This window comes from Mytilus californianus, unplaced genomic scaffold (genome assembly GCF_021869535.1).
Source record: "Mytilus californianus isolate M0D057914Y unplaced genomic scaffold, xbMytCali1.0.p SCAF_17, whole genome shotgun sequence".
NCBI lineage: Eukaryota > Metazoa > Mollusca > Bivalvia > Mytilida > Mytilidae > Mytilus > Mytilus californianus.
The window spans coordinates 4,142,755-4,156,589 of record NW_026262659.1 but is presented as its reverse complement, the minus strand read 5'-3'; the positions used below and the strand labels follow the sequence as shown (position 1 = coordinate 4,156,589).

Sequence of the window (13,835 nt, the reverse complement as noted above, 5' to 3'; positions counted from 1 at the left end):
TGTATACGGAGTATATATCTCCCAGTTAATACGATATTCCAGGGATTGTATTTCCTATCACTGTTCTAAAGAATGCAAGAGTAACCCCTGTTTTTAAAGCTGGGGAAAAATTCATGGCAACAAGTTATGTAACAATTTCTGTACTAACTGTTTTATCAAAACTTTTAGAAAAAGCATGTTTCAAAACATTTGTATGACTATCCAAAAAGACTTTATCATTTATACCCAGCACAGTCTGGGTTCAGACAAGAACACTCTTGCCAAACTCTTGCCAAACTGTCCTTATCAATATCATAGATAAATGAGTACAGGATATGAATGACGGTAATATCAACTTATTGAACTCTAAAAAAGCCTTTGACGTGGTTGATCATAATATTCTCTGTAAATAAACTTGAAATTTATGGATTTGATAATGCTGCTGTTTTTTTTCAAATCCTATTTGAATGAAAAAAATCAACAAGTACAAATTGTTAATGCTCATTCTGAAAAACTTTATATTAAGTATGGTGTCCCCAAAGGCTCCATATTTTGCCCCTTCTGTTTATTTTATACATAAACGAACTTCTCATCTTTATGGGAAATTGTTGCACTGATATATATGCAGATGATTCAACTTTACATCTTTCTGCTAGTTGTTATCAAACTCTGCAGTCAAGTCAAATGTACATGAAGATTTACATGGTGTTGGGGAATGGTGTAATGATAACAATATGTTCATCAATAACAATAAAACAAAATATATGATAATTGGAACAAAGCAAAAGCAATGCCACATTACAGTGAAAGTTGTTTAAATATTAACAATCAAGTGATACAATCTTCCACATGCGAAAGTCATGTTACTGAGATATCGTGGCACTAAATATATATATATATAAGAAGCAAGTCTAAAAGGGTACAACATCGCCAAAAAATAAAATAAAATCGTGAACAAAAGTTTAATATTTCGGATAACTAATATCCTTCATCAGTAAGATGTCAAAGAATTCTTAACTTGACATGTGGTAGTCACACTGTAATAGTGATCTTGATCGTTATACAAATTATCACGAATCAATACGCTGGTAAATTTTGGCGTAAGACGGTGCCATGTTCGTCCCCATTACTGCCCCGTTTATCGAAGGTAATGTTCACCATTGAAGGTCGAATTGTTGCATTTCAGAACGTTAACCTTCAATGGTGAACAATACCTTTAGATAAACATGGCACCGTCTTACGCCAATATTTTCATGGGCAAATCAGAGAAACAAATCATTTCAACATCTTTATTTAAATCTCTGTCTTGGTTCCGTTTCATCGATGATGTTGACATGAAATGGATTGAATCACAACAAAAACTGGATGATTTTATTAAACATGCAAACAACGCCCACCAGTCAATTAAATTCACATATGAAATCTCCGACTCTAAAATATCTTTCTTGGACACAACTACATCTATAAAGGACGATGTCATACCAACAGACCTCTACTGTAAACCTACAGATAAACATCAGTACCTTTCTCCCGAAAGCTGTCACCCCAAACACTGTACAAAAAGTATCCCGTACAGTCAAGCTCTCAGAGTAAAGCGGATTTGCTCCTCTGAGGAGGCTGTCACTAAACGGTTATAGGAACTTCGCGGATTTTTGACCAAACGAGGTTATAAGAAATGGGAAATAGATAAGGGGTTGGAGCGTGCTAACAATAACAGCCGCAATGACCTATTACAGTACAAACAGAAAAGGCGAAGCGAAATAGTATCGTTTGTTTTAACATACAATCCCGCCTTTACTTACCTCTCCCGTTTGATCCGTACCAATTGGCAGATTATTGCCAAACATCCAAAATTATCCAAGATCTTTCCCAAACCTCCTGTGTTAGATTTTCGGAGACAAACAAGTCTGAAAGACTTATTTGTGAGAGCTGATGTCTCCTGTAATCAAAGAAAGCTGTTCAACTGCAGGATGGAGCATGTCGTGTGGTAACAGACGATGTCTGACTTGCCAACAAATACTAAACACTCAAACATTTACTTGCTACTCCACTGGATCCGTATACACTATATATTGCAATGCAACTTGCAAAACCCAGAATGTTGTATACCTTCTTCAGTGTCGATGTGGCATGCAGTATGTTGGCGAGACAGAACAGCCATTCAACAAACGCATGAATGGTCATCGAAGTGACTACACCTACAAGCCCGACCTCCCCGTAAGTCGTCATTGGAGATCACCTGGGTTACGCCCAAGCTGATCTCAAAAACCTTACCATCACTATCATAGACCACAACGAGGGTTGGTCAAGGGCTGACAGACTTGCTCGGGAAAGGTTTTGGATAAGGAAATTGAGGAAAGTTCCCCAAAGGGCATTAATGAAAAAACATAGAATGAGTCCCTACCATCACTTATTTACAGTAACCCAGGCTTCAGTACATGACTCTTACAGTTTTAAGGAATGTATTCCTCCTCCCAAACATCAATATTGAAAAAAATTATCAGCGTATTGATTCGTGATCATTTGTATAACGATCAAGATAACTATTCGTGTGACTACCACATGTCAAGATAAGAATCATTTGACATCTGACTGATTAAGGATATAAGTTATCCGAAATATTTAACATTTGTTCATGATTTTTTTTGGTGATGTTGTACCATTTTATACTTGATTATTATATATTATATTTTGTAGTGTACTGTATCATAATTATATGATACATCGCCCCGTAAGATTTATCGCCGGCTATTATTCAGACATTTTATATATATATTTATTTCTCTAATTCTAATGAAATTTATCCCTTTCCGAACCTATTGTATAAAAAAATTTAATCAACGTGTGGTTGCCGTTGATCTCAGAAGATGATTGGATGAATTTAAGGGTCATAACCTTTAGCAGCACACTGGATGTATCAAAATATGCCAACAGGTGTTAATGAAATTGACAACTTCGGGGAATGTGGAAGGCACTGGAAGGGGACTTTCGTTTAACAAAAAATGAAAATTTATTTATTAATCATTAGAGAAACAGATTCTTACATAGTTACTCGTGGATTATCGGATTTATCCAATCTCGATAGTTAAATTATGAATTTTAAAGTCCTCGCCGAGGCTCGGACTTTAAAATTGATAATTTAACTATCTCGATTGGATAAATCCGATAATCCACTGGTATCAATGTAAGAATCTATATATATATATCTAAATTAAAGAATTAAAAAAAAATCTCTCACCCTGAAGCGTGTATAGCTTTATTGTAAGGATAACTAAGAAGAAGGATGACATTTGTCAAAGATTGGATGGTTACGATTCATGAACAGGTGCCATGTATTGACATTTGTGACTTTCATTTTAAAATAATTCTTATATGATTTGCATATCTATAAATACTTGAAACGGATTGGTCAATTAGAATTTTTTACCTTGGTTTACACTTCGATAAACCATGTTTCCGAAACTACTTTCGTACCATCTATTCATGCGCGATACACATGCATATGCAGGGAGTCCGGGATTTTCAGCAAATTGAGATTGAAAAACAAAAACATAACAGTTTTTTTTTCTATTTTAATGCATATGTAACCAAAAAAATATTGCATTAAAGCTTTGAAAATGCATAAAATTAAAATTCATGAAAAATTCCGCGAAATTTCATGAATGATTTAGCGCATTTACGTCATGGCAAAACACAACGTCATACAAATGAAAACTTTCAAGCGAAAGATTATTTCGTTACTTGTACGCTTCAAAATCGGATAATATCTCATTAAAATGCAGTTTTTGAGGTAGGTGCTATTTCATTTTAGATTCTGTTGCATTTATCGAATATTTACGGATTTTAGAAATTCAATATGGCGGCTAAATCCTTAGTTACGACATGTGCATTTGATGGTAGTAGCCATCAAACAAAAAATCGTAACTAAAAATCGCGAATGTTTAACTGAAGAATTATAAGGATTAAACACATTTTTTCTAGAGGTTATTGATGTGTAAACCGGGGCTCTTACTCACAAACTTAACATAAAAGTCCTTCGGACTTTTATTCAGTTTGTGAGTTAATCGCCCCGGTTTACACATCAATAACCTCTAGAAAAAATGTGTTTAATCCTATAATCAAATACAGTGTCTTCTGAAACATACTGAAAAAGTTGACGTTGAAACAGACAACATATCTTATAAATAATGATACACACTAAACAAATGAAAAAGAGACCTTGATGATATATATTTGTAAAAAGCAAATAAAGTACAGAAAGATTAAAATAAGCCAATTTGGATTTGCGTCACAACTAAAGAGATTATCAAATATTATGGAATATATCAAGGTAGATGTGGGATCTAATTAAATAAACTGTTATCACAGAGATATGTCTCGCCTTTTTGTAATTTTGATTATGCAAATGTTGAAGTTAAAATAGCAATACTTTAACATGTAAGTTATGCAAATATTCAAAGTCAATGAACCCTGACTGAGGTACATGGCTAAACAATCTCCATGGAAATGAGATGTGCCAATGCTAATACAACTGCATACCAAATATCATTGACTTATTATAAGTCGTTCCCTTTCGACAAATCTAAACACAAACATTAACTTGTAAACTATGTAAAGGTTTCAAAGTCAATGAACCATGAAGAGGGGGTGGGGCTATATAATTCTCATGGAAACGATACTTGCAAATGCCAATAAATTTGCATACCAAATATCATTGACTTAACATAAGCAGTTCATGTTAAACTGATATAATCACAAACTAATACATGTAAACTAAGCAAAAGTTTCAAAGTCGATAGACCATGACTGAGGGGGCGGGGCCAAATATTTATACAACTGAATACCAATTAACATTGACCTACCACTAATGGTTCTCCTTGAACTGACCTAATCACAAACTTATACATGTTAACTAAGGAACATTTTCTAATTCAATAGACCATGACTGAGGGGGCGGAACCCAATAATCTCCATGGAAATGACACATGCCAATGCTTATACAACTGCATACCAAATATCATTGACCTATCACTAGTGGTTCCCCATAAACTGACATAATCACAAACTAATACACGTAAACTAAACAAAAGTTTCAAAGTCGATAGACCATGACTGAGGGGGCGGGGCCAAATATTTATACAACTGAATACCAATTAACATTGACCTACCACTAATGGTTCTCCTTGAACTGACCTAATCACAAACTAATACATGTTAACTAAGGAACATTTTCTAATTCAATAGACCATGACTGAGGGGGCAGGACCAAATAGTCTCCATGGAAATGAGATGTGCCAATGTCAAAACAACTGCATACCAAAAATGATTGACCTACCACTTGTGGTTCACCATAAACTATACCTAATCACAAACTAATACATTGTTGACGCCGCCGCCGCCGCCGACGCCAGAAACAGCATACCTATTTCTCGTTTTATGACTCCGTCAAGGCGAGACAAAAACGATAGAATGTTTCAATAGTTTGCAAAAATATAGTTTATATCATGTTATAAAAAAGTATAACCACTAAGCTTTTTATCAAGCTACAAGTTGTGCAAAATTGTCAGATTTGGTATAGATTAGACATGGACAAAGCATTTTTGGCCTGAATATAAAGAAAACTTAACAATAGGATTTTATAAAAAAAAAAAGAATCATGAGCAGATAGCTCTGAAAATGTTTTTTTCAATAAAAATGTAGACCATATCCTTTATAATTAAAATAACTTAGACCCCCGATCTACCTTTAAAAGAAACAGTAATTTTAAATGTGCATGAGATACAGTGCAAACATTGTCCCAATTAGTCCTACGTATCCTGTCGATAGTGTTGATGATGCACCAGTTGGTCCTGTATCCGTAGCTCCACCAACTGTTGTTGTAGTTGACGGTGTAGAAGGTGTAATTGATGTTGATACAATGTTTGTCCAGAAAGTCTGAAAGTCCTGCACCACTGTGGCTCTATAAATAAAAATAAAAATCAGACGAGATTTTTTTTTATTCGGGTAGATTGCTCCTTGTAAAACAACTAGAATAATTGAAAATATGTTGTCTAAAGAAATATACAATTATATAAATAGCCAGAATAATGAGACACCTATAGATTTCTTAAAATTGAAAAAAATATCAAAATTAGATGCAATCATTCCAATCATTAACAAGCTACCATATACTTTTTCTCACTTAATCACTAACAAATATGTTGCAAACAGTCAATGAGGAAACAGAGTTATTTCACTCGTCTTCTCATAAAGATACGTACTCGATTTTGACGTTTCCAACAGGTTGTGCCGGGGGTGTCCAGATCGCTAGTAATTCTGTTTTATCATTATTATTTGTATGGGTTATAGCAGCACCATTCTGTAAGTAAATATACACAAATCACACAAATGTTAACATATACATGGTCTTAGTTACGAATTAGACAATAATAATAAATTGAGTTTTTGTTTGTTTCAAACATTTTTGATAAAAATAATATTTCGCTATTAGCAGTCAGTTTGGTTCAATTTTGTCAAAATAGTCTCAAAAACATTGTTGATGAATTATTGGGTTGCAAATCAAATATTCAACCTAATTTCAATCCGTATTATGCAACCTTTAATTTTACCCTGTGCTACGAATGTGTTCAATATCTGACCAGCATGTTCGTTCATTGAAAGTATGTCAACATTGAAAAGTGAAACAAGGAAGCCACCAGGTATAAGCATTTCGTTGACTGCTCCGGCCCGTAAACAATGGTACTTATACAGGGAAAATGATGATTTACATATATATTTAATCGATGAAATAAAAATCAAACAGACCAAGAGAAATCGTCATTATACGATTGCACGTGCTTGTCTGTCTATTTATATTCATATCGGGTTATCTAATCATCAGCAGTCTCGTGGGGTCATCTCGATTGTTAATTATATGGCGTCTGGTCTTAAACACGGACGAAATGGTGATACATTGTAACGAATCCATGCATGGTTATTTGTTTCTTTTTGTAATTTAGATAAACGTTTTAGCACTGTTTGTTATAATTAAATATGAGAATATGGGTCAATCGTTGAACATGAATTTAGCAAATTCCCCTTTAAAGGGACATTACCTGTCAAGTTCATGGTTATCGAATTGACATACATTCTAATATTTGCTTTACAACCTACTGAAACGTAAATCAAAGTTATAAAAAGTACCTGTTGTTTTTCATGACTTTGATTTGAACAACCAAAAGTGTAAACAGATTAATTTTCTAACCATTTATGCAGTGACTACTCTGTTCTGTAAAAACACTATCGACACACACTATTTGTTTTTTTTTTTAAATTTCTTCCTACGCACCGAAAATCTAAAATCCAGGATACCTAAGGAAAAACTATGATATTTATTTTATTTGCTTATGACATTAAGTATTTCTTGTTGTATAATATTTTTAGTAATTACAAAACAGTGAATGAACGTAACATAATATGTAATTTAGTTGATATACCATAAATTACACTGTATACACTTTTGGTCGTTCACATCATTGTCTTGAAAAAACATCAGGTATTTTCAAAACATATTTTTGAAGAAAGGGAAAAATTCAAACTGGAAGGGTATGCATAAAAGATATATGAGGAATGGGCTACTGAGAAAGTAACCCAACGTAACAAGCACGAAGAAACATCTAGAGGTCAACAAACTGTAGACGTGTGTTTATTCAGTAAATGAAATGAAGGTCCAGAATCGTCCGGACTCTTAACAAAGTTGTAAAATCATTTATCCCTATCAAAGATCTGCTATCAACATTAACTTTACCAAAAAAATTCGTAAGGGTTCCGCGGAACCCAGTGTCTCGCCTACTTTTGCTGTTAATCGCAGGCTCAACAAAAATGAGGAAAAAAATAAATAAAAATATTCCTCTCTATACTATCTTTTGATTGTTAGTAGCTTCTGTCCAAGTTTGGTAAAAATCCAGGATAGTTTATAAATCTAATAAATGTTTTAAAAACTTAAACTGCAGACTGTATGTAATGTTAACTGGAAGAAAAACAAAGTCCATTTATAAGTAAAATACGGAAAAAATCAAACAAAATTTTAACAAAATTTCCTTCTAGATACTAGCTTTTAATCATAAACAAGCTTCTGTCCAAGTTTGGTACAAATCCAGGATAGTTTAAGAAAGTTATTAAAATTTTAAAAACTTTAACCACTGAGTGAATGTAATGTTAACTGGCAGAAAAACTAAGTCCATTTATAAGTAAAATACGGAAAAAATGGATTTTTTTTTTTTACAAAATTTACTTCTGGATACTATCTTATGATCATAAACAAGCTTCTTTCCATGTTTGGTAGAAATCCAGGATAGTTTAAGAAAGTTATTAAAATTTCAAAAACTTCAACCACAGAGTGAATGTAATGTTTCTTGGCAGAAAAACTAAGTCCATTTATAAGTAAAATACGGAAAAAATGGATTTTTTTTTTTACAAAATTTACTTCTGGATACTATCTTATGATCATAAACAAGCTTCTTTCCAAGTTTGGTAGAAATCCAGGATAGTTTAAGAAAGTTATTAAAATTTCAAAAACTTTAACCACAGAGTGAATGTAATGTTTCTTGGCAGAAAAACTAAGTCCATTTATAAGTAAAATACGGAAAAAATGGAATTTTTTTTTACAAAATTTACTTTTGAATATTATCTTATGATCATAAACAAGCTTCTGTCAAAGTTTGGTAGAAATCCAGGATAGTTTAAGAAAGTTATTAAAATTTCAAAAACTTTAACCACAGAGTGAATATTTGTGGACGCCGCCGACGACGAAGACGACGACGACGCCGACGGAATGTAGGATCGCTATGTCTCGCTTTTTCGACAAAAGTCGAAGGCTCGACAAAAAGACTAGTGAAATGTACGGTCTGTCGATAATTATATTTTGGCATTGCACAAGATCGTGTTTTTCTCTGATTTTTCAGGACGTCTTTACACTAAATCCACTGGATGTCTACTGATTGATATTTAAACAAAATACGTTAAAGAACATACATTAAAAATTAGTATAAGAAAAGCACTTGTAAAACTATTTAAAACGGTATAATACATAACAACATAACAAAAACACCTGTACAAACAAAGCAATCATAAACGATACAGTGTCATAGAATAGTCGACAAAACCAAACAAACATCATCCAGATGGTTTCAATTAATATGGTTGTACTGTAGAAGTTTACTAACAACATCGTTACAGTGTAGGAATTAACTTACCACATTGTTGCACTGAAGAAGTTGACTTTCAGCAGTTGTTATGACGGTGAAAGTCCCGACTATTTGCTGGTTATCTGTCCTCATCTGTATCAAGAAACCTTTAAAGTTCGCGCCATTGGTACCCTTTATAGTCACTGTAAACAAAAAAAAACAAATAACTATATCAATATTCAATGAGGAGATGTTGTATGAAGGCTTTGAGACAACTGTCCATCAAAACACTAAAAGACAAGGATGTTTGCAACTACAAGTCACCATGTAACTGTATAACAAAATCATAAAAAATGGGAAAACTAATAATAATTTACTAGTACTATCGAACGACGAAAATGCCAACTACTATAGATTATGATGTCCGGTAAATGTAAAGTGAAAGAAATGACGATTTTGAAAATAAACAGAACGCAACTCGTTCATTACCTCTTGTTTTTCTCATTGTTTCTACTATCATGGAAAAGTCGGGAGGTGGTCTGATCTAGGTAATTTGTGACGTCACATTCTACTGCTGTGAGAATTTCAAAGTGCATACGCGAAGATCGTTTTTGCTTGTAAGAGTAAATTTCGAAGTACGAGAACAACTTGTACAATCGAAACTTTATCTCTTTCAGTTGTGGTATGAGTTTCCCATATAAGCAACAAATCCGATCATTTAGCATTATAGAATCTTGGGTTTTACACCAATGATTTAGAGTATCTGCACTTGATTTAGCTTATATCGATCGATATCTTACCTAAAACGTTTTCAGTAGCAGTATAGTAGGTTGAGTTGGCAGTTACTGTATATGGCTTGGCTCTATTTTGAGTGGCTGTTCCATTATGTTGTGGAGTCCTAGTTTGACAAGCAAGAGTGGGAGCTCCGGTCGGATAAGCATGGACAAAACAAAGACAACAAAACAGCAAAACAATCTTCAAACAGGTCTCAAAGCCGCTCATCTCTACCTACAAAATTGTAATATTCGTTATCACTAAAACAAAATTAATGTGTTTTAAAAAGAGAAAGACGACGATTATCCAATAAATTCCTTAAAACACTTTATGAAAATCTCAAGACTGAGCAACCAGAACCAAACCAAAAACTTTGGTTGATCTCAGGTGTTTTGGGAGCCGGGTAAACATGATCTGCTTCACTAGTGGCACCACCTACTGCGATCATTATTCAATAGTGTTTATCATCTTCCTGATTAAAAAGAATGAAGGTTAAAATAATTAACAAAAACTTAGATTAACTCCTCCACATGATCCTAAATCCCCATGGTTGTTTTATATGTTATATTCTAATTCCCCTTGTTATTTGGATATTTTGTTGTTGATTGCAAATCTTTTCCAGTCTCTGTTAGCTTTATTCACAGCGTTTTAGATGTCTAGCATTTCATGCAGCTAGTCTTTTAAAAGTTCAAATAATGACCCTCTTTGATCAGACGTCTCCAGTGCCAAATTGTTTAAACGTCGTCTTTTTCGAGTTTTTATTTTTAATTTTTATTGTTTTAACGTCACAGTACCCAAATTGCACCTATTTAGCAAAAAAAAAAAAAAACAAAAAATCAGCGGAAACTTACGATATAACAAGATGTGGTATGAGTGCCAATGAGACAACTCTCCATCCAAGTCAAAATTTATAAAAGTAAACCATTAAAGGTCAAAGTACGGTCTTCAACACGGAGCCTTGGCTCACACCGAACAGCTAACTATAAAGGGCCCCAAAAATTACTAGTGTAAAACCATTCAAATGGGAAAACCAACGGTCTAATCTATATAAAAAAACGAGAAACGAGAAACAAACGACAACTACTGAACATCAGATTCCTGACTTAGGACAGGTGCAAACAATTGCAGCGGGTTTAAACGTTTTAATGGTACCAAACCTTCACCCTTATCTGAAACAATAGTGTAACATCACAACATAGAAAGGCACACTATAAAATATCAATTGAAATGGCTTAACTCAATCAAAAGACATATTAACACCAGTGTACAAGTTTTTTTAGAGACTAAACAATTTGTATTTTTATGATTTGCACGTCTTTCAACATAGCTAATTATATGTAGATATGCACAAAACTTTCACAATATATATCAACAGATGATGTATTCACTGGAAAAAGTAAAATCTATGGAAACATGTGAGGAGGTCGGTTTAAACCCATTTTTCTATGATTCAATATGAATTCAAAATTAAATTGGTGGAACTATATAGTAAATATGAATACATCTACAAAATAAACCCAGAATGGGAACTTTTGTCTAGATCATAAATAAACGTAGGTGAAAGAAAAAACTGTCAAAATATGTGCAATTTGGGTACCCTCACGTTAACCAGTTATTTTCGTCAATGTATATACCGAAATATTATACAACATATCCATCTGTACTTAAAATGCAAAATATGTTGTCATTGTGTCACTGTCAGTTATTGCATAATTTAGCTATATATATCAAGAAACTATCTACTTTCCTTTAGTAAGATGCATGTATCTTACAAGTTTTATGATCTTTAGAAAGTACACTTTTGTTAAGTTTCCTGTCTATTCTTTCATTTATTGTATTTGATTTGTAATTTGTCCTCGTGTAACACATATTTGTGTCTGAGTGTAAATAAAGAATTGAAATTGAATTGATAAAGGAAGTGACCTACATAGTTTTGCAAAATATTTCATATTTATCCCACATTTTTCTAAAAATTATATTGAAGACATTTGTGGATGGAAGTCACATAATTGTCTGAAGTATATTCTTTTTTTTGTCATAATTTTGTCCCCGGTTGTTTTTGTTTACTCCTAATGTGAACGTGAATAATATTGTTTTACAAATTAATTTGGTTTAAATATATAGCAAATTACAGGACATAAATAATACTTGTGACTATATCGTCAAAAATACGAACACTTCACAACAAACATATAACCAATTTATTTGTGATAATTCTGCTTCTATTGGTACCAAGTTGATTGAAATCCAACCTAACGTGACCTCACACATTTTTAAATAGAAACGTAACCTTTTTCAATATGAAATTCGTAGAGAACATGTCTCCTCTTAGATATTTCTTGTTCTCTTTAACATCTCTCAAATAACATAAATGCAAAGAAAATGGGGGTTCATTTCGGAGTTTGAAATGTAAATCATCGCACGGAAAAATAGAGAATAATTCCCTTAAATGACAACAAATAATGAGTCATACCGCTGCAAACATCCCTCAGACTGCAGATAACTGTACATTTAAAATTATATGATATAGCTATTTTGTTGTTATTACACTACTGTTATACATTGTATATATTATTGCACTTATTGTATACAACTGAATTATGATTGTATCCTTATTGTTACCCCAGAGCGACCTTAATTTGAATAAACACATATTATATTGCATTGTGCTTAAAGTTGAGTAAACATCGAATCATTGAATGAATGCATACTTTATTCTCATAAAACAATTAGAATTAGAATTACTTCTATTTACTCCGGACTTAGAAATAAAAATATAGAACTCGTCACATCTCTATTAAGTTATTAAACATTTTCTCATAAAGAAACAATTGATACTTATTGATGAGTATGCTTATGCTCACTATGAAATATTTGCCGCTGAACTAAATTGACATTCGATTAATTAATCGTAAATTCAGTTAAGTCTTCAGAGGTAAAATCATTGAAAAGCTTTCATTAATGCAAAATAAGTATTTCGTTTATGAACTTTGTAAAGACGACGGTGAGTGCCCTTCAATAATCGAACACAATATATTTAACGACACGGAGGATGAACCACGTTGATTCATCCTAATTTTTTGGGGTAAATTTTCTAATAAGACATTGTATGTAAATTATGCAGTATTACCTTCCCTACTTCATGGCAGCTCCTCAGCTAGCAGTACAAAAGAACAGTTCAAAACATAGAAAGTAGAATAAACAAAGTTCACTTCGGTTTGTGAAACTATCAATATTATTTTTTTTAGTTAAATAGAATTCATTTATTTGGCCATTTAACAATTTAAACTCAATTTCCGTATTGAATACTAAATTCAGAATAGAAAATGACGGATTATTTGACGCATTGTCAGGGTGTATGTAATTAACAATGTTATGGATTTCTGTTGAGAATAAAAGTAGTGTTTATTTTATACATTCTATTGGTATTCATCGTCGGACTTCTCTACTGAATTTATAACTTGGTTAATTAAGAAATAATTCATGCAAGCCATAGATTTGTTGGAAATTTTCACATGGCCCAGGCCATGTGAAAATGATAACAAATCTATGGCTTGCATGAATTATTTCGATTCTAATAAGACAAATACTGTAATTTGAAAAACTTGATTGCCTTGTGTATGGCTGTTCTATGTTTCCCCCTGTAAGATGAAAGCTACAAATTTCAGATAAATCTAAGGCTTTCATGAATTATTTCTTAAATAACCACTGGAAAAAATGTGTTCAATCCTTATAAATCTTAACCCAAACATTTTTTTTGTTGGCTATTTTTTTACTGTCAAATCCACAGTTGACATGTCGTAACTAAGGAGTGAGCCACCATGTTCTGTTCTGGTAAAGAAAACCCCTCCTTCAAAGGAGCACTTCGCACAATGACGAATAAAATGTTTATATATATATATATACCTAAAAAGACAT

At 32.8% G+C, this 13,835-nt stretch overlaps 1 protein-coding gene across 1 annotated transcript; it reads right to left on the bottom strand.

The window, feature by feature from the left end:
- Positions 1-5,457: 5,457 nt before the first annotated feature.
- Positions 5,458-13,065, bottom strand: LOC127726252 (defense protein l(2)34Fc-like). Its single transcript, XM_052233555.1, has 5 exons — positions 13,048-13,065; positions 9,944-10,151; positions 9,213-9,346; positions 6,240-6,337; positions 5,458-5,938 (listed from the first exon to the last, which is right to left on the bottom strand). The coding sequence occupies exons 2-5, from the start codon at positions 10,143-10,145 to the stop codon at positions 5,743-5,745; spliced, it is 630 nt and encodes a 209-aa protein (XP_052089515.1). The 5' UTR covers positions 10,146-10,151; positions 13,048-13,065; the 3' UTR covers positions 5,458-5,742.
- Positions 13,066-13,835: the final 770 nt, after the last annotated feature.